The sequence below is a fragment of the Passer domesticus genome, chromosome 3, assembly GCF_036417665.1.
Source record: "Passer domesticus isolate bPasDom1 chromosome 3, bPasDom1.hap1, whole genome shotgun sequence".
NCBI classification, from domain to species: Eukaryota; Metazoa; Chordata; class Aves; order Passeriformes; family Passeridae; genus Passer; species Passer domesticus.
The window spans coordinates 53,721,285-53,748,879 of record NC_087476.1 but is presented as its reverse complement, the minus strand read 5'-3'; the positions used below and the strand labels follow the sequence as shown (position 1 = coordinate 53,748,879).

Sequence of the window (27,595 nt, the reverse complement as noted above, 5' to 3'; positions counted from 1 at the left end):
GTTCCTAAGTTAGCCAAATATGTAAACACCCTCGGCAACTTTCCCTTCAGATTTTCTGACACTTGGATAGTTGTTTTCCTAAAGTAACTTTTCTGAATGAAACAGCTGTGTGTATGGCCATGCAATAGTTTTAAACAAGACTCTGAGAAGCACATACATTGCAGCTTACTCTATCAAGTTGTAAGGGTCCTGTCTTTCTCCAGGGAAGTGTGAAACAGGTCTGTCATTCTTTCCCCTTCAATCTCTCATCACTAATACTCCTTTGAAAATACCACTATCCTGATCTAGGCTCAAAGCCTGTACTGTTGGATGTATTTTTGAGCCTTCAAGTTTTGAAGTGCATCTTCAGGTCAGTCTCTATCATTCATATTTTGGAATCTCTCAGAGACTTGACCTTAAATCTCCATCCACACAAATAAATCTCTCGCTTCAGCCTTAGTTATTTTGCAGATTGAGTAGTTCTTGCCTTTGCTAGGTCAGAGCTGGCCAGCTGCACTCACATTGTACAATTCCAGACACAGCAAATGTCCCATTCCTGCACACTCCCTCTTTACCCTTCCCACTTCCTTGCTGTTTCTCAGTACTTCATGCAACAAACATGACTTTTTTTTCCCATTGGCATATAAAGCCATTTATATTTATCTTAGATTTTGTCCTTTGACTCTACTGATTAGCCTTTTGTCTCTACTGCTTATCAAATGTTCATTCACATTTGTCACATCCAGCCCAGCTAATACTGGACTGGGAGTTGATTCATTTTAAGCATTGAGAATGTTGAATACCTTTATCTTCCAGTTCTGCCTCAAAAGTCATGCCCTTCATTTCCTCTGTTAGACAACCTCATGTGTGCATCCAACATTAATTCTAGCTAAGGTGTGTTGTACATGCACACATCTCCTGTCTGATCCCTACTTTTATCCCTTTACACCTCAAGAACACATATAATACAAAGAAAATATATAGTATTCATTCCTCACAGGTTATGTATGCAAGTGTGCATGCAGGCATGTATTTACATAGAGAAGGAAACATTTAGTATTTCTCAGCAGATAGAGTTCAAGCTGTAGGTGAAAGAGATGATTATAATGATGAATTCTTATGATGATCATTAAGTTTTACGATTAAAGCACTGCCAGACCTCTCACTGTCTGTCTAGTTCTCGTGTGGGTGTCTGGAAGAGAGCACGTTCCTAACTCAGAAGGTTTTTCTGAGGGTAAGTTGTTAGTATATGGTTCAGATACTGCAGGGATGAAGGTTACAAAAATAACTAAGAGTAATTTTAAACAACAGCATTATCTTCCACTCAAAAGGTACTGTGGGTTCCTGCACATGGAATACAAATAGAAATGATCTGTGTAACATGGTTAAACCCAGAAAGCATTAGATACCAATTCTCCCTGATAATGGCTACACTGGCTTTCTGAATGGAGTAGATTTTCAGGAGAGCAGTAATCTTTCTCTCATATGACTTCACCTTGGTTTTTGTTCTGCTGCTTTTTGTGATCTGTTGAGAGGCGTCCTAGTTTCAGACTAAGGGACATTTTCTGTGTAATGACATAAGTATGATAATACCAACAGCTTGTAACTTGTTCCACATGTAGATGCTGTGAGGGGAGAGGTTAAGTGGCATCTGCTGCATGCTGGGTGGAGTGTGAGAGAAGAAGGGCCAGAGGGAGAGCAAGCACACGTACCCATTCACGTCAGTGAGCAGAGGAAAGGCCACAGCCTTAGAAAGCAGGAACTAGAGAACTGGAAAGCCATTTTCTATTCTAGAAGTAACATCTCCAGCGATTTTACCCCTTGCTGAAATGTATTTATATTTTTTATATTTTTACCAGGCTGGAAAAGCTCCTGTTCCTCATCCTTTTTACACCAGGCTGTTATGCAAAGAGGTGCAGACTGTGCACTCTCATGTATATTCTATTTTTCTCTCTACTGTAGCCTCAGCCCACTCAGCTGTGTTACAAACTGGCTTCATCTCTCTGTAGAACAGTGGTTTGTGGGGTCTGTAAACAGAAATAAAACTACTGCTGACTTCAGGCTTGCCTTTGTAGATGACCTTATTTAGAGAATCAAAATTCCCAGTAGAATGCAGATCTCAGACCAGATGCTGTAAGGTGAATTCATGTACAAAGGGGGACTGAAACTGCGTGGAGGACAGAAGTACTGCAGTTTAGGGTTCACATGGGGGCTTGGAAAAAAGTGTTTTACTATTTGTGCATAAATTTTTTATTACTATTCTGTGTTAAATTTTCCATATTTAATATCTGAAAAAAATAACATTAAATGAAATAATGGTGATAAGTTGATAGATTGTCTCTGCTTTGTCTTCTGCTTTTTAATAGAGTAACTTATTTGGAAATCCAGGTACATAAACACTTCTGCCTGTGCGGAGGTGTGTACATATATATATATATATACACATATACACACTTATTTTTTATTCAGCTGTATACATACACATAAACTTGCTGTTGCAAGGAGGGCAACAAAGATGGTGATGGCCTTGAGGGGAAGCTGTATGAGGAGCAGCTGAGGTCACTTGCTCTGTTCAGCCTGGGGAAGAGGAGGCTGAGGGGAGACCTCATTACAGTTACAACTTCCTTGTGAGGGGAAGCAGAGGGGCAGGCACCAATCTCTTCTGTCTCGTGTGCAGTGACAGGATCTGAGGGAATGGCCTGAAGCTGTGTCAGGGGAGGGTTAGGTTGGGTATTAGTAAGAGGTTCTTCTCCCAGAGCATGGCTGGGCCCTGGAATGGGCTCCCCAGAGAAGAGGTCACAGCACCAAGCCTGCCAGAGCTCGAGTGTTAGTACAAAAGCCTCAGGCACATGCTGTGGCTTTTGGGAATGGTTCTGTGCAGGGCAAAGAGTTGGACTCGATGATCCTTGTGGGTGCCTTCTGACTATGCTCATTCTGTTGTTCTGTTAAATTTATAGTGTGTCTACATATGTATGTGTAGGTGTTTAAATACATGATGCCTGTATCTATATTTTGACTACTTTATTAAGACACACACATATTTGAAAATTATCACCAAAAATTATTTCCTTGTCTCTAGTGCTTACACCTTTAAATAATGTCTTTTTTGGATTAATTTAGCAGCAGCAACAGAAGAACCTGAGGTGATTCCGGATCCTGCTAAACAAACAGATCGAGTGGTGAAAATAGCAGGAATAAGTGCTGGAATTCTGGTATTCATCCTACTTCTCCTTGTTGTCATATTGATCGTGAAAAAAAGGTAAGAAAATTATCTATGCTGATTAATCTTTTTTATTCCCCTCCCTATCAAACAATTTAAAGACGATGTTTTTTACAGGTCTTTAGGAAAAAAAAAGTTTTGGGACTGGTATGTCCTTTTGGTCAATTTTTGGATTAGTTCCTTGTGTTTTCTTTTGGTTTTGCTGTGATTCTTTGGATGTCTTTAAAGATACAATTTCTTTATACTTAAGATTCTGATAACTATACATTTTCTCATATTTATTTCTAAGGATTTTAAGTTGGAGATGGAAGAATGTACAGATTGTTATAGTGGGTGGAATTTAAATTCATGGTGCCTTTTTATTTTCTAAAGCTAAGAAAAAATAATAACTTATTGCACTTTTCATGTTTTAACCACTTAATGAATATTATTTTCTTTATGTGGCTCTAATGAGTTATTTGTATTTGTATGTTACCCAACTTGCAAAATAATGTAATTTTATACCTCCATTTATGCTCTTGTAAACCTGGAGTTTTTTTCTTAAAAGTCATAGTGCATCATTGTAAAATTATCTAGTGAGTCCTTAGTGCATGAAATTGTTTAAAAGTGTATTAATTTGAGTGAATTTAAATTTTTTTCAGTGCTTTCTTAGACAGTAAGCAATATCGCCATCTTCTGGCATTGTTCAATGCTATCCCTGCATCCCAATGCTCCTACCTGTAGCAACTTGTGCTACCCTGTTGCTTGGTTAGTGTTTCAAAGCCTAGCCTTCCCAATAGTTGCAACTCTTTTAACCTGGCATAGAAGTCCATAGTATGTCCCTATAATTCCATAGTTATAGTATAGAAACTAATTCTGTGCACTCCCTCCCTGGTGGTTCCCCTTCACGTGGCACAAGCTGATTTCTCTTGGATAGAACGAGCCCTTTGCCTTCCCATGGTGTGTGTGTTGGTTCTCTTGCCTTCTGCAGAAGTTATAATAAAAAGTATTTTTGAGATTGTTGCATATATTCCTCTGAAATGCAGCTTGCTATTATTTTTATTGATTAAGATAATTCTATATGTTATCATTGCTGGTTTGCATTAGATTTTTTTAATTTATTGCCTTTTCACAATTACCCCTGGAGATATATAACTTGGAGAAGGAACGTCTGCATTAGAAACATTAGGTATGCTTATAGTGTTCTGTGTTAGTTAGCTACATATGTGATTTTTCCCAAAAGTGCTTTTACTTTTCTCTGTTGTTTACCTCTGTGGCTGAGAATTTACACATATGCAAAAGGTCCAACTCATCATGTACAAAAAAGACATACAGTCAGCCAGTTTTCTTTACTGACACGACTTTTGAAAAACAAAAGTGAAGTTGTTTTTCAGCTTTTAGGAGGAAATCTCTATATTGTAGCTTCGTAGCATGGTACGTGCTGGGAAGTATCACCCTAGTGTGTGTTACAGTGGTTCCCTTATGTTTAATAGAAAATTCTTTGTGCGTGCACGTGTGTTTGTGTGTGAGAGAGAGACTGTCTAACACTACAGAGTGTCAGTCACTTCCAGATGTGATTGACTAGTTTTGCAAATGACGAACAAACAAACAAGTCCATGTGTACATTTTTCCTATAGTTTTTGCCTCTTTCATTCTTAGTCCTTTTAGGCTCAAATTTTCGCTATTGAATTTTTTGACCAAAGTGAGTTAATTATATCTGTGAAGTGATATTTTTAAGTTTCCCTTTTTCCCCCTTTCCCTCCTCAGAACCTATGAAGGCACTATCCTTTTAGAAATTATCATCATTCTATAGCACATAATATTTCTAAACTCCTGTAGTATTTTGTATTCTAAATAAGTGAGAAATTAACCTGCTTAATGAATCTTTAATGTTTGGCAATTTTCCTTCACGATAGTTTAATTGGTTGTCTATTGCATATGTTGTAGGTGTGCCATTCTTCTCCCCTCCTGCCTTTAGTGAAAATGGGCACTTTTTTTATACCAGCTTTAGTCAAGGTCTCTTACAAAAAACATAGAAAAACTGTGTTCCTGAGTTAAATCAGTCCATCTAGTGAATCAGGGCAATTCATATAATGAAGGCAGAAACAGCTGTAGAAACTCTGACACATTCACACATACAAAAACACACTTCACTTAGTTGTGGCGAGACTGAAAACCAATCCGTCTGAATCATCCTCTGTAGTGTACCTATTTAGTGATCCATTATGTAGTATCCCTTTTGGTACCCGAATTGACCACAGCTTATTAGATGGAAAAGTCAATAAAACAATGGTTTCTGCATTTTTATTGGTTTATTAAGTCGTACGCACAGCCACCAGTATCTCAAATCACTGATTAAACGCAGCATTACATTTTATTGAAAAATGGAGTACTAAGCAGTTTTGTTTATGAGCTTGAGATGTTTTAGGCTTTGCCTGATCATTTTGTACAAATTGGTTTGAAGTTTTCCTGAATGAAGCTCTTAACAGCTTTTAAAGACTTCTACTGGAGTAATCAAACCAGCTAAGAAAAGGGATACTGCATCTTTAACAAGCAATGCCATTTTTATTTTCGAAATCATTGTTGGACTATTTCCAAATGTCCTTCATTTCCTTCCATTTGTTTACCTTCCATGTTTTTAATGCTTAGCATGACTACATCAGCATTTCCAATTGTAAGATTTTCAAATAGAAAGCATATGTTTGCATTCAGGAAATGTGTGGTGGATATGCTAGTACACACATATCTGCTGGAAATGTGCAGCTCTCTTTAAAATGTGTGTACTCATATGGCTACACATAGTACTCATACAAACATATATGTATACAACTGTGTACTGATAAATATGTTAAAGTGAATGACAAGAATTTGTTTTCTGATTAATTGTATTTATTGATGGAATCTTATTTTTGTGACTGAAAAGTAAAAAGCATATCTGCTGCACAAGATTTGTACACAGCTGTTCATTTGTCATGACATCTAGGCAGTAATCATTATATTATGCTGAACTGCATGTTGAAATTACACAATCCATTTAATTTTCAAAATTTTTGGCAATAAATGAAATCGCAGCATGTAATTTCCTCAAGTGATCTTTCTAAAAAACAAATCATTTTTATACGCTAGGGTTTTTTTAATTTTGGTTTTGTTTTCTTTTGTTTTTAATTGCATGGCTAAGTAAGGCTAATTTGTGCATGAGCAAGTTGAAATGCTAACCAAAGAAACATGAATTTTTTCAACTTTTTTTTTAAACACACATTTCTCTGCTTTATTGGATGTGACAGAGTCACGCTTTTCATTCACCATTGCTTCTCTTTTTCCACTGTCTGTGATTTGCTTGCCAGGAGGAGCTACTATTCTTACTCCTACTATCTGTAAGTAGAATACGGGTGACTTACTATTTTATGTGTTTTAAAGATGCAGTATCCCTTTTTAAAAAAGAAAGACAGTCTCTATAATTTTTCCAAAGTTTTATTGATAGTTACCTTTCCTTCTCAGGCTTGAAAAATTGCTTGTATCATTGTTCCTGTTATTCTTACTCTGTTGTTTCTTTTTTTAAAGGGATATTGTATTTCTAACTGTATATTGAGACTTTAGCTTTTCTGCTACAGTTTTTTCCATAACTATCATTTTAGTTTATTATGATCATAATTTAATTTGCATTATGATTCACAGCAACACATCACGCTAAGGAAAAAAAGACCTTTTCCCATTTCCTAGTTAGTGAACTGTGCCAGTAAATCACAAACTGTATGTTCTTAGAGTATCAATTCAGGAGTGATCTTGTGTACCATTTTCCTATGCAGATTGTAGACAGATGCCAAACTTTTGTAAATAGTTTATGGTCTGCCTCCTCTGAGTTTGAGGTGCTTTGCATACACATCTTAAAGTTGGATCTTATTTTATGGCATTGGTTTGTATAAAAGTTTTGCTTCATTGAAGCAAAACTGGCTTTTTTGATACTTGCTGACCAAATTAGTTTTTGTGAGGGCTCTTGACAAATTTGTCTGTGATTGGGCAAGCAGTTACACACATACTTCATTTTAAATAAATGCATAAAGTGCTTGACTTCAGAGGAGTTCTAAGGATGCACTCGAGTGCTTTGATGAACTGGTGGTGTCTGATAATGATGCTCTTCCACATTTTTAAGTAGAATTAGTTTACTTCTTTAAACAAACCTTAACATTAAAATTTTTTTAAAAGGCTGGTTTAGCTATCTGCCATTTTCTGATTTATTGTGACTAATTATAATTTCCTTGTTAAATAGCTGTTGCTTCTACTCAAGATAATTAACCACACAGTTTCACCCAATAATAGAGCACCTTTCCCCTCCAACCACTGTAACACCCACCTGAGCAGATTCATCCAACTGAATCCTTTAGCAGATAATGAGAATCATTTGCGCTTTCTGTCAGCCTCAAGTTCTTTAACCTAATGATTTGCTTAACTGTCACGAAGCATAGATTGCATGTGTGAGTGAGGGAAGGAAAAAAAAAGGAAAGGAAAGGAAAAAGAAGTTGTCAAATCCCAAGGGAGCCCGGAGCTGTTGAACAATAAAGCTGTCCTCCCATTTCCCAGCAGCTTCGGGTTGCAGTGCTACAACACAATAGGCCTTTTTAGGCATTGAAGCAGAGCATAAGAATTAGAAAGTAGCTACTGTAATAAGGTAATAATGTGAAAACCTTAATAGCTGTTGATTTATTTAGCATGGCTAGCAGGTTTTGTTACAAAGTGATGCTTCAAAGAAAAGCTTAATATCATCAAGAGATGAGATGTTATAGTCTTTTTGTTCCATTTCTGAGGTGACGTTAGAAAAAGGTGATCTTCAGTGTATAGAGACTGTTTGAAAGGCTTTGAAACTTAAAAAACTACTTTGAACTAGAAATGCTAGTTTTGTGAAGCCTTTGATAGTATTGGGTACCAGGTATAAAGCTCAAGCAGTTTCGCTCTTGGAAGTTCTTATGGCCTTCATTTGTTCAACCAGAGTATCATTTAAACCGGCTTCTCTTCAGTTGAAATGTGTGGAGTGAATGTATAAAATAAAGCATTTGGGGGGGACATCCAGCAGGTTTTTTATTTTTCGTGTAGCAACTGATACAGAACCCCATCAAACAATAGTTTGATTTAAAAAAAGGTGGGTTTAGAGACCACCTTTGGGGTTTTGTGGTAAGAATGTTACTGAATAGTAGTTTTCCAACTATTCCATCTGTAGATGGAGCAAAAGAGGGGGGGAATCTGACAAAATAAGGACATGAGTCTGATTGGTGGAAGAATCTACTATTCACAGGAGGGTTTTGTCCATCCATATTCTACACTGTGGTACCTCATCATGAACCAAGACCATTAACATAAGAAACAACCCTATAACATTTTCTTAATTATGTGTGAAGTAGTTCTTGCCCTGCAGAACAGTGTAGGTCCTTTCTGGTGAACATTCCCAGGATTCAACAAGTAAGTGGATGGATAATTTATACTAATATTCTTCACAGAATCCCAGAATAGTTTGTGTTGGAAGGAACCCTAAAGATCATCTAGTTCCAAACCCCTGATGTGGGCAGGGACACCTTCCACCAGATCAGATTTCTCAGAGCCCCATCCCACCTGGCCTTGAACATGTCCAGAGAGGGGAGCTTCACAGTCTCTCTGGGCAACTGCTGTCAGTGTCTCACCACCTTGATATTAAAGAATTTCTTCCTAATATTATAATATGTAATAAGTATCTAATATTATCCTTGTCTGTTCTTCGAATGTGCATGGAATATTTAGAGTTGGCCAACATTTTAGTAAAGAGAAATGTAAGACAAACACTGTCTAAACAATTACTGTAACATTTGATGGTATCCTATGCAGAAAAAGCTTATGAAGATGAGCTGTGTTTTAAACATACATTTTCAATATTCAGTATATTCAGGGATGATTGTCTCTCCCATGTGGTGTCACATTTATTCAACTAAGCAGGTTGGCTATCTAACGTATTATAGTCATGGCTTCACCTGAAAACAGGGAGATTTCAGAACAGTTTGATGCATGTTACGGGTTTCTGCAGAACCAAGGCCCACCTCATGCTGCTCTGCATACTTCCTGCTACTTGGGATATATGCTTGAAGTTATAATTAAAATTAATCTGCTAAATCTGCTTCCATCTTCCATCTGACTCCTAGTGCAGTGAAAATCACTTCCACTTCTTTCTCAAAAGGGAAGAATTGAGCAATATTTCTGAAGTGTGCACTTTAAGGGCACTGGCTGTTAATTTAAGGGGCTTAGTTGTACAGATTATGTTGATCTTTAACTGTGATGCAGAGTGTAAGACTGTTAATGTCAAATTGCGACGTTACCAAACTGCATGAAAGGGTAGAATGATAAGGGTGGTTTTGTTTTTCACATAACCAAAGTTAAGTACTAGGACCATAGTGTGGTAGCCTCTCATATCTTGTATATTCAATGAGCAATACAACCTTTTACATAAAATGTAATATAAATATTTAATATAAATATGTATTGAATTATTATGCTTCTTTTGTTACTTCATAGGTTTTTTGACTTACAAAGTAATTTAGACGGTTACATGACTCCTTTTTCCCAACAACGCAAGCAAGGGGAATGAATTATCCATTTATAAAATCAAAATAGATATTTAAATGGAGATGGTTGATAAAACTGCATGCACAGATGCTTCTTATTTGTCATTTCAGTTAAAATGTAATTATATTCTCTAATTTGTGTATATTAGTATAATTACTCCACAGGAAAAAAAAAATGATTGCCAGAGTACAGAAGTAAGCACTTGCATCACAGCATTTGTGTGTGTACAGAAAACACAAGACCATGACTGTTTCATAGCAGGGTGCACAGTTTTATCACACACTGAAAAAATTGCACACAGGGAAATAAGTCAAACTTATCAGTCACTCAGGATTATAGAGAATGATTACCGTAGACACCAACATTCATCAAATATTAAGGTGGTTTACTTTTTTTTTTTTTTTGGCTGGGCAGCAAACTTGCAAAGAAGCGCAAGGATGCCATGGGAACCACCCGTCAGGAGATGACCCACATGGTGAATGCCATGGACAGGAGTTATGCCGACCAGAGCACTCTGCATGCAGAGGATCCCTTGTCAATCACATTTATGGACTCGCATAACTTCAGCCCCAGATGTAAGTAGACAGTGATGGATACTCCAGAGTGTAGGTGACTACAGAAATACAGAAAACAATTCTGCTTTTTAAGAAAAATTGTTTTATGCTCCAGGTTTTCCCAGAATGTTGGTAAATCAAAAGATTGAGTAGGAATGTTTATATGTTGTTCTTATTGGAATGTAGCAAATTATTTAATTAAATATTTGCATATGCTTTCACTATGCAAAAATATTTGTTTTAGGGTAAGTATCATACTTCCAGAATACCTCAGTTAAAACTTGAAATTCAGTTTTCTCTCATGAGGCTATTTAATGCCAGCGTGTAAAATATTACTGCACAACACCATGTCTGTGATGAATAATAATATGAGGTCCAAATTAATTTCTATTTTTTTGGCAGTAAGGACATTACAACAGAAGCAAACATTGACAATTTTCATTGCTGTTTGTGAAGTTTAGGAGCAAGCTTGTTAATATATCTACAAATGTGTTCTATATTTGTATTCATTTTTTGTAGACATGCAAACTGCCTGGTTTGGAAAAAGTTTGAGTTCCTGACTGTTAAGGGTTATAGCTGCCAGTGTTTAGCACTCTTGCCTCCCAACATCTGCACTATACCTTGCCAAAAGCAAGGTACTCCACTTGCAGACTGAATATTTCAAGACTAGTGTATAAATTACAAAGGCATACAATTTTGCCATGGAGCTGGTAGGAACCTGAGCTTCTCACAACTCCATGGACTTGGTGGCTTGGCTTTAAACAGACCTGAGCAGCCTGAGCTGCTTCTGAATTGCTGTCTTTTGGGAATGACACTCCATGTCTCTTCTCGTCTCTCACACTGCTTACCATGCTTGAGAAAAAAACATCCATCAAGGCTCTTAAGCTCTTTCCTGGTTATTGTAAGGAAAATGGGTTTTGGAGGAGAGTTTATGGATTGGTTTGTTGAAGCTACCAAACTGCCAAGTACTAACATTTTAAGTGCCTCATAAAAAATTATAAATGTGAGTATCAGCCTTGTGGTTTTTCTGCAGTTTTGGCTGGAACAGTTTAAAAGGTCTCCAAAGTTTGATGCCTTATTGGCATTGAAATTTGTGGAGGCAGGATTGCACAGACAGTTTGATATGGACTGTGATGGTGCATCCCAGACTAAGAATTTATCAGGAATTTACATGGCTGTTAGTGAGCTGAGGCTGCCAGACACTCAGGCAGCCCTTCAGATGGACTGATGTGATGCCAAGAGCCCATGAGCTCCTGTCACCACAGCTGTCCTGGTTGGTTGGCAAAGAAATTGGACAGCACCGGTTTCTAGCATCCTAGGAATGTGATTTTTTGTGTATTGGAGGATTTGTTTCTTCTGACCATTTTCTGTGCTGAGACAAGTCTTCCAAGATTTCGGGTTCCCTGCTAAGTGACAAACTTTCAGGCAAATTGTTTGAGAACTGGAACTTAATTCTGCTACAGATGCTTTGATGTTACAGTTTTTTGTTCCAGACTGGAACAAAACAAATCCTGGATTCTGTCATTTCTGTCCAAAACAGTGCATTTATCTCTGCATGGTTCTAGTTGTAATAATAAAAGATAAAATTCTGTGAATTTTATTCAGACATCTGCATCTGTGTATCTGTGATTTTCCTATACTCATTATGAGCAATCTCTTTGTTACTGAGCATTAAAAAAGCTATTAACAGTAAAAATGTAATTTTTTAAATTATCTTGAAAACTTTATAGAAATACCATTTTATTTTGAGATTAGCTATTCAAATATTACACGAGAAGATGGTTTTAAAAGGAAAGAAGTTGGTTCTATGAAAGTGAACCTTTATTGTGAAATGAAAAAAACAATAGTGAAGGAGGAACCCTTTCAAAAACTAAATTGCACGTAGTGTCTTCTTTATTTCATTTCAGTAAGGATCTCTTGGCTCTTATCATTACGTTTCTAAAGTCTGAAATCACTGCCTTTCATACCTCTTTTCTTCAGGATGCTTTCTGGAACTATTCATTTTGGTTTTCTCTTGTAACAAAATTAATGGAGTTTAGTTATCACTTGGTCATACTCTGAAGTATATTGTTTCTGTTCTTAAAAATACACAAATTAAGGGTAATGTGTTTTTTCATGGGCTTTGTTTCCCTACAGTGCCCAATGATCCACTTGTGCCGACAGCTGTGTTAGGTGAGGACCCTAGTCCTTCATTATCCATCCCTGCATGATTTCTGTCTCCTTGCATGGCTGAACATTGAAACAGCTTGTTTTATGTAAAACTATGCTGTTACCAGAAAATAATTTTACACTCAGTTCATCAATTCAGAATTAGACTGACAACAATTTTAGAATAAAAATTATTTTATGTCCTCATTAGGAAGTTATTCCTAGTCACTGCTAACTGAAGAGTAAATGAGGAAATATGTAAATGGAAAGTACTAAAATTTTTCTCCCCAGAGCTTTGAAACTGAATTTCAATAAACTGACATGTGAAAGTAGAGCTCTATTAAGAGATCTTTAAAAAAAAAAATCAGGTCCACATTAACATTTTTTGGCTCCCAAAGTTCAATTTTCTACGTAACAAGAATGAAAAGAAAAACAGAAAACGGAAAAATTTTCGGAATATCTAAGAGGAAACAACAACTTTGCATGTCCTGAACAGATACTTCTGTATGCCTATATTAATTATATAATTCAACTGGCATTAACTAGTAAACTTTTTCAGCTTTTTATTTACTTTAAAAAGAAGAACACACAGAAATGGACAGGCTGAATATGTCACTGAATGCAGGCTTTAGAGATCTTTTTCTTTTTTATAAATAAAAAGATAAAAGTATAATTTGTACCCAAGTTCTTGGTTGAATAAACACAATGTGCAGTATTGAGTTTCAGTCAGTTGCTGCAGTTATTTTAGGATAAAAGACAAAAATCAGAAAGTAGATGTGAATATAGACATGTTGAAAACTAGAGTCCTTGAGCAAATCTTAAAGGGACCTGGGGGCAATGAAATCCCTTCTCTCTTTTGAGGAGGGATATTATACATATAATACAGATTCTTTCTGGAAATTGTCTCATTATGTTTAAAAATTTGTAGCAATCAGAATTTTGCTCTTGCAGTAGAATGTTCCAGTGCCTCAGTCCTCCTTAGTAAGAATAAATTCCGATTCATGTTAGTAATATTTGGGATCCAAAGGTCAATTTTCTGAGTATTAATTACTACTAACTGGGTATTACTCCTAAGTACTATTAATGCTCACCCCTAGTTTTTCCTAACTAGGCTAATCTAGAATAAATTTTTATTGATGTGGATTGAGCTACTTTCTTTTGAGAGATTAATAGAAGATATGGAAAATGGCACATTTCTCTCCTTTCAAAACCAACGTTTTCACACTGAAAGGCTCCTGTCCTCAATTATTTCTCTTTTAGTTGAGTTTAACCCAGTTCTTTCACTCATCATCTTGTAGGTAACGTTTTCTGAATTTGTTGTCATTATTTTCCTCTGAATGCTTTCCAGCTTTCCAACTCATAGGTTGAATTTTAAATTACAGTGCCCCAAATCAGGTAACATTCTTGTAAGAAGTCTTAATGCTGAGCTGAGTGGAATGGGTATCCCCATGCCCCACTTTTACTGTTTCTGTTAACTGAACTGAATTTTCTCCGTTTTATTGTGTTCATGTTGCTGACTTGCATTGAGTTGCCTGTTAAAATCACAGTTATCATTTTCCAGTCCATTACTCCATTTTGTAGTTATATATTTGACTTCCCTTTCCAACACTATTGGAAACTGTGCATTCACCATTCAATTCACCTTGTCGATTTTCACATTGTCTCCCAAATAATCAAGATAACTCTGAAATGTGATCCTGTGCTTGTGAAGTGCTCATGGTACCTTCCCACTCAGTGCCATCCTGCCATGGTATTTTCTGCTGTGGCAGACACAGTTACAGACAGCTGTGAATACCGAGGGCAAGGAACTAACTGAAGAACAGCTTAATAGTTCCTGTCTGCTTTTTCATCTACTGGTAATGATATTCTGGACATGATAATTTCTTCATGTGAGCAAACCATTGATAGTTGGAAGAGGTACTAATTTTCATACAGTGGACTGAAATAGTGAAGAGAAATGTACAAGTTTTTGGGTACACCATGTAGTAAAAGCTGGGTATCTGTAACCTTGTTCCTTTGGAACTACATAATTTGGCCTACTCCATTTTTATAGAGCTTTTGCTCGGCCCAGCATGACAAAACAGTTTTCTTCTGCCTTATTTAAAGAAGAGGAGTATTTATGGGTTCTAAATCATAGAAAATGGGGTTTTTTTATGAAACTCTTATTATTTTGTGGCTATACTAGTTTTCTTTTTCTTCATGTATAAGTTATTAATGCTGCTCTCCATTCTGTGTACATTAGCACTAAGTTGGTATGACAATTTTGCTTTTCCTGAGTCCCTATTATTACACTAATAGTATAATAATGTGGCCCTTACAATTTTTTAACAGATTTCATTGTTACCTATTGTGAAGATTTAACAACTTTGAATGTCACTTTCTTTTAGCCATTTTCTAATATAATCCTGAAATAAATTTCTCATGTTCTGTTCACTCATTGTTTTTTGCTGCTTCAATGGGTTAAAGTGCCTATTACTGGTAAGTATTCTGTCAGCAATGGGGACAACTACAAATCCTGAGGTGGTTTGAAATGTGTGTGATTTGGTATGGGTAACACTACAACAAAAAAAGTCACTGCTGCATGCCACTCACCTTGTTAAACAGATTAGTGAATCATAAATTAGGTTCTGAAATTGGCAACTCAGGCGACAGTTCAAAGAGTCAGGTTTTTCAGGAGATTTAATTTCAGAAGACATTAATAGTGTTTATATTTTGGTGTTATTGTACAAAATCCAAACCTTGGGGAGTCCATTTTTTTCTAGAGTGTTTTGCCTCCTAATCTAGATCCTTTGCAAGGAAATTGGTAAACTGATTTCAAGATAATAGTGTTTATATTTTGGTGTTATTGTACAAAATCCAAACCTTGGGGAGTCCATTTTTTTCTAGAGTGTTTTGCCTCCTAATCTAGATCCTTTGCAAGGAAATTGGTAAACTGATTTCAAGACGTTTAGGAGGGGTTGAGTATCCATTTCTCATTTCAGTAGCTACTTAGATTAGAATTTTTCTTCCTCTGTAAATCCATTTGTTCTGATAATTACTAATTTGAATAAAATTAGTACTTCACAGTATTGACAAAATATGATCACCTCATGCAGCTTTGACATTTGGTTTTTATATGAGAATTCTCATATAAAATAGAGCACAGAGAGCATTAGAAGAAACTTCTTTGCTTATACAGGGCAAAAAGTTGTGACTGAAACAGCACACTCAACTCAAGTTGCATTTTTCTACTAAAAGACCTGAGTTAAAATGACCACTCTCTAGTGCTGATTCATCTTCCTAAGTGGAGGTGGTGTTCTGAAGTGATGGTGTAATTGCTTCTTTTTGTTACTGTGTTCTCAATTCACTTTGTTGGCTTTAGACAAATTATGTGCTGATACCACTATGGAATTTTTCTAATTTATTATTTAAGGTGTAATATTGCTATTGATATGTATTAGCCCTTAAAAGGTTACTTTGGTTGATAGAGTCTGGAATTTCCAAGTACATTTATGTCATAAAATTTTGTAGCATCAAATAAAATGCCCCTCAGACATCTTTATTACAGGATGATGGACTGCAAAGTTTTGTATGTGTTTGCTGTTAAATTCTTTTATGTACTTCACAGTATTTATGTGCTGGAGAGTAAGTGCTTTGCTTTCTCAGAAATTAGAGATGTTTTTGAAAAAGAGGTTCAAAATAGATGTTGATATGTATAGCAGCAGGTTTTACTGCCCTGTGGGTACATAATGCACTGATTTCTTGTGAATACAGATGAAAATCACAGTGCAACAGCAGAGTCCAGCCGACTCCTGGATGTCCCTCGTTATCTCTGCGAAGGCACAGAATCCCCGTACCAGACCGGGCAGCTGCACCCTGCCATCAGGGTGGCTGATCTCCTGCAACATATTAACCTAATGAAGACCTCTGACAGCTATGGATTTAAAGAGGAGTATGAGGTGAGATCTCCAGTGGTGGGGCTTTGCTAGGAAAAATCCCTTTGAAATGAGCAGCCTTTTGTTTGCATTGTATTGCAGAAGGATAGAAATAAATGTCATGGGTTTAAGTGAAAAACAGGTTAACAGGCAGAAGATTCTTATATATGTAACCCAAAAGTGAAATACTAAATGGAGTCAAATGGTTTGGGCTTTTACAACTGCCTGGTAGAAAATCCCTGTCTGTTCCCTAGGCTATAAAAAGAATCTTTTTGACATACTGTAAGAAGCTGCCACTCTTTTGTTACTGCTCTTTAGTGGAAATGCTGTAATTAGTTATGTGAGATATTTTTAGTGCAGATCTCCTGGATTAGGTTAAAAAAAAGAATTTAACCTGCCTGGTTTTCCAAGAAACATTGACTGGAAGCACTCTCGTGATTTATTTTAGCATCTCAATAGGGCAATACTGGGGCTTTGCTCCAGTTGAGAAGCAGTAAAAAGATAATAAGGGTAGTAACATCTTGAAGTTCTAATTAAACTTGCCTGAGCATGTCTACTGAAAACTTTAATGGAAGAAAGAAATTCCCAGCCCTGGAGGTAGAAGATGAGTACAGATTCATTTTGCTTCTGATCTCTGAATCTGTTGTGATTCTTTGGGATTAGAATATCAGGCAGGACACATAGTAAAGATGGGAATGGGACTGCCAAGGTTGCTCACAATACAGCTAGGTTTACAATGAGTTTTCTCTGAGTAAGCAATCTCTTCTGACACAGTTTTCAACCTTCTCTCCTTTCTGCAGCTGTCTCTACTGTAAACATAAGAACTGGAATAAATAAATGTGTGGTTTTTAAAAGAATATTATGCTCTTTTCCTCTCTTTTACTTAAACATGCTTTGTTATGCTCTGCCTTACTTCAAGGCTAATACCAAGTGTCAGCCACTACTGGGGGGAGGGTGGTCCCTGATGCCGTATCAGGTGTTTTCCTGCTTGCTTCTTCTTCTGTCTCTGTACATGACATCTATTCCCTGCTTTGGGCTTCTCACTGTGCATTAAAGTTCTGATTCCATGGCTACTGTGTATGTTCTGGAGATAACTTACCCAGGATAAGAGATCATCTGGAAGGAAGGAAGGAATAGCATAGACGTACAACAGCAGTAAAATATCTACAGGCAATGAAGAGAAAGCCACGGAGAAATAAAAACTGCTTCTATCAATACTGAGAGATCAAAGTCTTAAGAGTTTAAAAATGTAGAATAATTTTGCTAGTGACTAGAGGGAGGTATATGAGGAAAGGCAAAAAAACCAATGAACACTGGCAGAGTCCTGGTGTCTCTGTAGGAAGGAAAGGTGTTTTACTAAGTAATAAGTGGAAAGCAATGTAATGCTGTAGTAAACAGGCTTTCTATTACACTGTCTTGTAAGAAGAGTGATCAGTCTCTCTGTGCTTTCTCAGTTTACTGTCATTCCTCCATAGCAAGGATGTATAAGCAAGTTTAGCCTTCTGGCAATTACAGAATTTGAAATCCCTGTGGAGTTCCTCAGTGAGTTGCCCGTTTACCGGTAGCAGTCAGAGGGACAGAGGCTCCCTTCTTCTCTAGATATTTCTGTACCCTGGCACTGCCTGGGTGACCAGGGCAGGCGAGCAAAGCTGAACTTACTTTATGATGGGGCAGTTCTTTTAAACTGTTATTTTTGGAGAAAAAAATAATGGTCAGAATGTTTTCTTTCGGAACATTTTTATTTATAGAGTTTCTTTGAGGGGCAGTCAGCTTCTTGGGATGTCGCTAAGAAGGATCAAAACAGAACAAAGAACCGCTATGGAAACATTATAGCATGTGAGTATCGGTGTCCTCGGTTTGAGCGATAGCTCTACCCGTGTGTTACTCGGGCCGTGCTCTCTCCTCCTTTGCAAGTCTCCGGTGGCACAGCTGCTTAATACCTGCAGCGGAGAAACAGAACAGTGCCTTTCTCAGCTTTTTCTTTTTTGCTGTTGTTGTTGTTGCTCTTCACAGTTCAACTTTCTTCCTTTTATAACTCAGGCTGAATTTCGCATTTTCATCTCTGTTGTGCAAGCTGTGGTAAGCATATATCAGCAATATGCTGGCACTCATTTGGATGTTGATTCTGCTTGTTTGCAATTTGTATTGTTTTACCCATGCAATGGAACACGCAGGAATCACCGTGCCCGAGAAGTCCCTGAATGGGTAGAGTTACCTCTTCATCAATTCCCAAGTGCATTGCAAACTCCTTTGTCTTGATTTCACTAATGTCTCAATATGAACTTGAGCAGGCTTGGGGTGGAAGTGAGGAAACAGTAATCAGCATTTTTGGTTTTCTAGACTACCAACAGTGGAGCTGATGTTGAAAGGGACTTTGAGCAAGTAACCTGGTTTCTTTGTGTCTTTTTGACCACTTGTGACAGTGCCAATACCTTTCAGGTGCACTTAATGAAATGTAGTGAAGGTTTTTGGAAGTAATTGCAGACCTCAGACAAAATGGTTCTTTGTATTTCTGTGTAAACAATCTGTATTTAAGGATTGTAAATTGTGAGGCGCTTATGCCAGCTGATTTTGGTTTTCTAGATGACTTACCGTTAATATCTTTCTTAAAAATCACACTTCAAAAAGGCTCCGTAACCACTTGGTTTTTACAGATGACCACTCCAGGGTGATTTTGCAACCTGTTGAAGATGATCCATCTTCAGATTACATTAATGCCAACTACATAGATGTGAGTGGAATGCTCAGCTTTCTCCCTCTCAATTTGCCAGCTTCTCTATGTGAAATTATTGCATGTTATGCTACAAAATTATTGAAAGCTTTCTTTTATTAAGAACAAATGTACACTTTCCTTGTTCTACGTCCTAGTACTCACTGACATTGTTGTGCTTTCTTTCACATCTGACTTTGGTTTGGGCTGTAGATTTGGCTGTACAGGGATGTAAGTACCACTATATGTGAATAACAGCATCCTATTGTAAATATTTAATATAGATATTGTTATTAATTACTTTCTTCTTCTATTTTTATCAGTTGATAACTATGCATGCCTCATCTAATTTATCTCATCTGTTCCTTTAAAAAATTTATTTTCTGTGTGAATATGTTTTGTACCTGTTTTGAAAATATAATTTAGCCTTTTAGCTTAGCCCTGAATATTATTGGATGTTAGGTAATTCAGGTGAGCTTATCTGTTAAAGAGAATTTGCTGTTCCCATTTTTTAGTGGTCATTTTGGCCACCAACTTTTCTTTTCCCCTTCCCATGTATATATAAGAAGCTAGATAGTATGCTGTGCTGTAGTTGTTTTAAAATATACCTGTGGAGTAATCATAATATGTGTTTAGTGAAAAAAGGAGGGATAACGACATATGTAGGTTGGGGGGATTTTTTGTTTGTTTGTTTTTAACAATGTTTTAGATAAGCAATATTTAGCTGGCATTTGCTTTAAGGTGCTAATTTAGGTATTACAAAGTATATACACAAACACACACACACACATATATATACGTTTTAACACTGAAATTTCCTCACTTCTGCAAAAATCTCTAAAGTTTGAAATGCCATACTTTAATCAGAATACAAATTATTTTATAAACTTTAAAATCTGATCCAAATTTTGCCAGGCAATTTGACTAACACAATATGACTTTTCTCTTCTTAACACCTTAGGAATAAACAAGTTGTTGTATTCAAATTAATTCCAAAGCCATTTGAAAGGTATTGGAATGGCTATGACATGTGTTTTTCAAATACATGGCTTTGATTGCTTTTCTTTATAATTGCAACTTAGTAGTTTTTCCTAACCACTTTTAGTTGATAAGTTATTTAAGACCTTTTTGACTTTCCAGGATATAAAGATTTAGCTCCATATATATTTCTGTCTTTTTTATTTGGACATTTTAACATGGCAGTATCTGTGAAATAATAGGCCTGTGATATTTTGCCTGGGCCTTAAACAAAAAAACTCTTACAGATTTTTAATAATTCCCTGAGGATATTGATTTTCTTATTTAGGAGTGAATTGAATCTCATTAGAAGCAGGCAAGAAAGCTACAAGTTAAAATTGGCATTTTATAATTTTTAAGTGACACTTTTAACTTCTTCTCAAAAACATTACTGAGTGTAAACCTGTCTAGCACAGGTTCTACTTCCATAATTTTAAACTGTGACTTGATAGTAAGGACTTCAGGAGAAATTCTTTCGTCATTTGATGCCATTTTGGTCCCCTATAAAGCCAAGAATAAGATATTCAAATGTTTTTTTTAGAAGTCCCAGAGGAAGGTGCTCTCACTCTAGACAGGATAATGAAGCAGTCTGTGGAAAAGAATATAAACTCCTTGGCTACACTGAAATCCTTCACTTTAGTAGCATCTTGTGAATACTACTAATCAAGGGCTTGTACTCCCCTGTAATGCAATACTTCCAGCAAGTGGCCTAATAAAACTTAACCTAGAGAAAAACTGGCATTATGAACATTTCCACATTGTGAAATTCAGTATTGTCTTCTCACCAGCAACACTAAACTTTCCTTCCTCTTTGTGGCTAAATTGCTGGCACTGATCAAAATATACTCTGAATTATTTCCTCACTCTTTGTCTTGTAGTTTGTATGTGGACAATTAGTGCTGCTAGCATTGGCATAGATCCAGCTATCTGGAAAAGCTTAGTTGTGTAGGATTATCTATTTACCTATATATATATATATATATGTATATGTGTGTGTGTGTGTGTGTAAGACTGTGTATATACTTGTGTGTATCATGCTCACTGTAACTGATGCACACTTTGTGCAGTCAAGCAGATTTCACTGCAGTAGGACCTTGATTCTGTGCACACACCAATGTATTTGTCTCCATTAGTTAGGGCTGAGGCACATACCTCTTTGTGCCTCACAGTGATTCTCTGTTTAAAAGACAAAAGGTGTGTGCTTTTTTGTATTGGGAACATAGATCAGCTGTGAGATAATATGGTAGCAGAGAATTTTTATTAAATTTTACATAAAAGTCCAAATATATATACAGCTAGAGAAATAATGTCAATAGAGGACACATTTTTAGGTGCAAGGGACCAATATAGAGTACTCCTTCCTGGTACACTACAATGTCTGTTCAAGTCAGATGTTCTTATTTTCATTTTATCTGTTGTCATTCAAACGTTTTCAATAATAACTGTTTTTTTAGGTTTTGAGCTTCATGCTGCTCTTAAATATTGGTTTGTTCTGAAAATGTTGTCTAGATATAAGGATTCTGTAGTATCCTTATGCTTTTATTTTCCACTCTCTGTTACTAATGTGGTACTCAAACCAACTTATATTGCTATTTTAGGGATATCAGAGACCAAGTCACTACATTGCAACCCAAGGTAAGGATCTGCCAGCTTTAATCAAATCAAACAATTGTTCTCTGTAGAGTTCCACAGTGTTTTGGTAAAATAGTAGAAGAAAGTAAAGTATACCCAGTATTGTGAGTTGTTATCTTGTCTTATGGTAAATTAACATAGTATGTTCGGGTGGAATGTGAATAAATTCAAAAATTGCACTAATGTATCATGTTAATTAGCTATTGAGCAAATCTGTCAGTGATAAATTCAGCTGATAAAGTCAGAACCTACTACCATGATTTCCAGTTATGAAGATGAGTAGAGAAAAGAGACATGGACAGAGAAGAAAACAGTTTCAACCTGCCTTGAGGCATTTTTCTTTCCATATTACAATGTTTTATTTTGCTGTCTACAACTTAGTCCAGGATGCAGTGCAGATAGTAATGATAAATTAAACTCTTTCAGAAAATCTGGGTAAAGTAATGCCAGAGGACAAAGACTCTTTGTACAAAGGACTGAGGCAAATCTTTATCATATAACACCCTACTAATAAAAAGAGGTGCTAGAGAAAAAAAAAAGAATTCCTATTTTTTTGTTTGTATTCCTGATAGAACTCCTCACAATAAGGAAGACCAAATAGATTAGTCTAAGATTGCACTGGAAATATCAGCAGCTATGATTTAAAGTAAAAATAATTAGGTTTAGTGTGCCATTATTTGGTCTGTCATCATAATCAGATAGCTGTCTGTACATATCTTATTATTTGTCCCTCAGTTGACTGTAAGTACACACAGAAAAGTCAAAGTAAAGACTTATTTTAAAGCAGGATGCTTAGAGTTGCAACCACATTTTTTTTTTATATTTGGGTAAGTGCTGCCTAAATAGGTCTCTACATGGCATTAAGTCTACATTTGTATTTTACTTCTGTTTTACTATGCAAATCATTGCACATTATAGTGTGTAAAGGAGAGAAAAAGTTATTGCTGCTTTTGTGTGCAGCCTTTGATCTAGCATATGAAAGAATGTGTTTGAGTCTTCAAATGTGGCACTTGAGGTTAGTGGTGTGCTTGGCAATGTTAGGTTTATAGTTGGACTTGATAATGTCAAGGGTCTTTTCCAGATAATTCTGTGATTCTATGTCTGTTATATACAGTAATATTTATAGTACTGCTGGACGGTGGTAAAGGAGCTGTTTTGGAGATTATTGCAACAGGGTAAATGCCTCTGTCACTCAACTGAACATGTCTCTGCAGCAGAGCAGGAGACAAAACTTAAACATGTGCTTCTCATTTGCCTCACAGAAACGTACTTAAGTTAGTTTAAATACACTTCAGGGGGAAAAGTCTGGCTCAACGCCTACTTGTGCATCCATGCTTGCCAGGAAGCAGATAGTAAGTGCAGAGTATCTGTACCAGCACCCTCCTGCCTGATACTTCACTCTGGCACAGGCATCTCCTTGGTGAGCACCTGAAGAAACTCATTCTCAACTCATTGTATTTAACAAATGTAAAACAAAACTGGAAGTGTAACTATAGACACAATCACACATTGCTGTGTCGTTGTAGTTCTCAAGCTACTTCTGTCATTTTTCTACATGAAACACCTGCCATTATTTTCTTTCAAGTGGTAATTCAGTTAAATTGAGAATATCCATCACTGGTTAGAAGTAACAATATAATCTGGAAACCAGCACAATGGCATGATGATGTGTTTTTACAAAGTTTTCTTCTCTGAGCAAATGTGCTCACATGCATCAGCTCTGAAACACACTGGATTTTATTCTTAGCATTCACTTTGACTGTTATGTTTTTTGCAGAATATTACCTGGAATTTTTTCTTACAGGTCCAGTTCATGAGACTGTTTATGACTTTTGGAGAATGATTTGGCAGGAGCAGTCAGCTTGTGTTGTGATGGTCACGAATTTAGTGGAAGTTGGAAGAGTAAGTTATTGGGTTTATTTGTTTTTTAATGCTGCAAGTGTAAAGAAAAAAAACTGCTGACAAGACATGCTATGGGCAGAATGTAGAAAGGTCTTGTGAAGGGCAGCCCTGTGTCCTGAGCGGGCAACAGGAAAGAGTCCAGGCAATGTAGTAGTTATGGTATTGTCTAAAAGAAACTTCTGAAAACTGATGCTGTGTTGCTTTCATGCATAGTGGAAAATTTTCTCAATCCAAAATTCACATTTCATCAGAACAGATTTATATAGCAATGTTAATTCATAGCATCACTCAAACGAAAAGAGTAGTAGAGGAAATGTGCTTCTATATCAGTGGCTAGAAATCAGCAAATTATTTACAGTTTAGCAGTAACACATACCTCAGGGAAGTCTATAAAGTATCTGGCATTACTTGCAACAGTTTGATTATGGGTACAAAATGCATCACAATTTAGCATAAGTGGAAATATATTCCACAGCTCAGCACTAAAGAAAATACAAATGCTCATTTAGAATTGAATTGGCACCTAAATGCATCTGTGTAAAGCAGTGGAAACCCCTTGCAGCTAGTGCTTAACTTGACATAACCTCTACTAGCCATGACAAGCTGCATGAATGCATGGCCATTTTGGAAATAAATGTGATATAATGCAGTACAGTATCCTTAAGCTTTTCTTTTCCCTTGGTGTAAAATCATACCCATTTTTTATTTAGGTCAAGTGTTACAAGTACTGGCCTGACGACACTGAAGTTTATGGGGACTTCAAAGTGACTTGTGTAGAGATGGAACCCCTCGCAGAATATGTTGTCAGGACCTTCACGCTGGGAAGGGTGAGCACATTTTGACAAGGTTTAGCAAAATACTGTTTCCTGGTAGCAAGGAGGATGAAAGAGGCTATGCTGATGTTTCTGTGTAATACCAAACCCTTCTGACTTGTTAGCTGGGCCGCAATGTAGGCAGCCTTACCTTACCAGGCATCTCATTGTGGGACTTTGAATTTCCCCAGAAATGTCAGCTGCTGCCATCCCCCTCTGAAAGTCACCTCTTCTCCACAGTCACACTTCTGAGCTAAACTCAAGTACCAGATTATAAGTCATGCCTGCTGTTCATCCTTAGCCCTCTGTTCTGACCGCAGCTGAGTCAATCTCAATCAAAGGACAAATTCTGTGAATACCTCATGTGATACAGTTGTGGTCTTATGCTAAATCATATTTGCCTTTAAATGTAGCAGGCCCTTTCCCTAGTTAGTTTGAAAATCAATGTGAAATGCATCCTAGTCTATTAAAAAAATCTTCAGTGCAGCAAAACTACCATACCTAATGTCTAAAGTAAAAATTACAAACTTCAAAATTAAAATAACCCAGTGACATCTCTAAGCTTCCTATGGATCGTTGCTTTAAATAATTGATGAAATGATGAAAACTGCATGTAGATTCTATCAATCTGTGTGATCATTATTTGAGCCAGATAATATCTAGTCTATGAAATACTTCGAATTTCATAACCTTTTTTTTTTTGCCTTTTACAGAGGGGCTACAATGAAATCCGTGAAGTTAAACAGTTTCATTTCACTGGCTGGCCAGATCATGGCGTTCCTTACAATGCCACAGGACTGCTTTCCTTTATACGGAGAGTCAAATTGTCTAACCCTCCTAGTGCAGGGCCTATTGTTGTCCATTGCAGGTGTGTACCAAAGATGTAGATTTGTATTTTTCACAGCTGTTTATATGGTTATTTACAGCAGTGTCTTCTGAAGCATCTATCATTTTGAAGTGCTCTGTTTTCGTTCTTCTCTTTTTGAATTGCCTAATTCACACTGCAGTAGGATTTGGCTGTCTACAGCAATGTTTGAAAATAACAGGATTCTAGTACTTCTCTAGTACTTTTTTGAAATAGAATAGTCTGAGATTTTCTTTTTCCTGCAACAGCTGCACCAGCTAAATCATGATACTCCAGGCTATCATTTTAGGTAGCCTTCAACAATTTTGTGACAGCATATGAGAATGAGTGTAGATACATCTGCTTTGATACCTTGGTGTTGCATATAATGTCTGAACAGATTATTAATTTAAAGCAAAGTAAGCAAGTAGATGAAGAAAGATGGAATGAGGTTAGTGACAACAAATACAGAATGTTTCTCCTGTGCAGATTTTGCAAGGTTATGTTGTTGAGACACCATCCTTTGACAAACAGAATTTGCTTTCCACAGATGCTTGATTTACCTAAGTATTTTAGTCAAATGTTTAATTACATTTTGTAGATAAAGTTACTCAGCCTTTACTGATTATAATAATTCACTGTGCAAAAATTGTCCATAGCTTTATGTAAAGCCAAAATAAATCTTAAGTGAATCTTCTGGATATTGTTAAATGTGCTGTCTGAAAAACCTTGGATCTTGCCTGGTAAAACATACGCTTGAGTTTCTTATTGTAATAGATCACTTAAAAATTGTTCTTAATCTTATTAAAGGAAAACGAGATCTATAATATTCTGAAGTGCATAAGTTTAATCAATCTTCAGATTTCAGTTAAACTAAGTTTTTATTTAAATATTGATCTGGGTGACAAAATGAAGAAACTTTTTTTTTTTTTGCTGTTACTTAGCATATCAAATGTGATGGAAAAATGTTGTTTTGAACACATCAAAAGATTTAAAGGACATGATGAGGAAAGATAAAAATTAGATAGTGGCTGTGATAAAAAATTGAATGATTTTATAAGAATGCTCTCAATAACGGTTATAAAGTTTTTTGATGTTTTTCTGGGGCTATTCCTAACAGTATTTACTGATTCTTGTCAGTGCTGGTGCTGGACGGACAGGATGTTATATTGTGATTGATATCATGTTGGATATGGCAGAAAGAGAAGGAGTTGTGGATATCTACAACTGTGTCAAAGCTTTGCGGTCCCGGCGCATCAACATGGTACAAACTGAGGTACAGCAGTCTGCTTTGGAAGCACCTGATGCTTTTTGAAACCTTCTAGGTCAGAATTTCACTGTGACTCTGCAAAGTGAGCAGGTGGTGGCCCTGTCAAGGGGGTGCCTCCACTGGGGACAATTGCTGAGTGTAAAAGCATCCAGAATCAGCGTGGTGCAACAAATCTGTCAACTCTTGTAGTCTTCACAGAAACAAGTGTCCTCCTAACTAGGTAGCAAAAGAAAAGAAAGAGGGATTTTTTTCAGGGAAGACCTTAGATTAGGCATGTCTGGGATGTCTCTCCCCAGCTCTAGTATTAGCAATCCCAAGGTCCCAAAGATGCAATTTCAGTAGGCTGATACTTTTTTTAGACAATCTTCAGTCACTTTATCTATAAATTTACTGGTGAACTTTATGTCCATTTCACACTCTCTTTCCAATTCTGTTTTTGTTTGCTTTATTGACCTTGCTGCAAATATTTTCCATATTTTTACTCTTGGTCTTTCAACACACCTTCAGCAGATTCACAATAAAACCATTGCCTTAGGAGTGAAGTTCTAACAGCTCCCACTCTGCCACCAAAGTACCACTGAGCTTCCAAAGAAACACAGATGATTGGTTTATATTGGTAGATTACCTGAAGTGGTTTACCACTTACCTGCCCTCCACAAGGACATGTGCCTGAGATGTTATTTCACCTGTGACCTCATGGAAATCTCTGCAGATGGCAGCCAAACATATCAGTGTAATTTGGTGCAGTTTTTATTCCATGCTGCAACCTATGCCAATTGAACAATAGATGGTCCTGGTCAGCTACTGCTGCTACAGGCCCATTAGCCTTTGGGAAGTTCATGGGATGGAGTGTTTCAGTGTGGCTGCTTTAACCCTCCCAGTTTAATCTGCACTTGCATGTGAATTAACACATCTATTATTACTCCTTTCTCTCCCTTTTGACTGTTACCTATCATCTTCTCTCAGAGGTTCATACTTGCATAGCAAAACAAAGATGTCATTGCATGAAGTGTGATGGTCATACAGTCAACA

At 36.7% G+C, this 27,595-nt stretch overlaps 1 protein-coding gene across 13 annotated transcripts in view; it reads left to right on the top strand.

The window, feature by feature from the left end:
• The window catches only part of PTPRK (protein tyrosine phosphatase receptor type K), a 382,581-nt gene that overhangs the window by 343,139 nt on the left and 11,847 nt on the right, over positions 1 to 27,595 (top strand). The window contains exons 14-28 of one of the 13 annotated variants that reach the window (XM_064413114.1): positions 3,103 to 3,238; positions 4,326 to 4,367; positions 6,523 to 6,553; positions 10,167 to 10,335; positions 12,451 to 12,486; positions 14,929 to 14,940; positions 16,216 to 16,400; positions 18,125 to 18,212; positions 19,031 to 19,107; positions 19,300 to 19,317; positions 21,702 to 21,738; positions 23,540 to 23,637; positions 24,348 to 24,464; positions 25,163 to 25,317; positions 26,434 to 26,569. In XM_064413114.1, coding sequence (XP_064269184.1) covers positions 3,103 to 3,238; positions 4,326 to 4,367; positions 6,523 to 6,553; positions 10,167 to 10,335; positions 12,451 to 12,486; positions 14,929 to 14,940; positions 16,216 to 16,400; positions 18,125 to 18,212; positions 19,031 to 19,107; positions 19,300 to 19,317; positions 21,702 to 21,738; positions 23,540 to 23,637; positions 24,348 to 24,464; positions 25,163 to 25,317; positions 26,434 to 26,569 — 1,337 coding nt within the window. Of the gene's footprint in view, positions 1 to 3,099; positions 3,239 to 4,325; positions 4,368 to 6,522; positions 6,554 to 10,166; positions 10,336 to 12,450; positions 12,487 to 14,928; positions 14,941 to 16,215; positions 16,401 to 18,124; positions 18,213 to 19,030; positions 19,108 to 19,299; positions 19,318 to 21,701; positions 21,739 to 23,539; positions 23,638 to 24,347; positions 24,465 to 25,162; positions 25,318 to 26,433; positions 26,570 to 27,595 lie in introns of all 13 variants that reach the window. The other 12 variants (XM_064413115.1, XM_064413113.1, XM_064413116.1 and 9 more) reach the window with 12 other exon arrangements.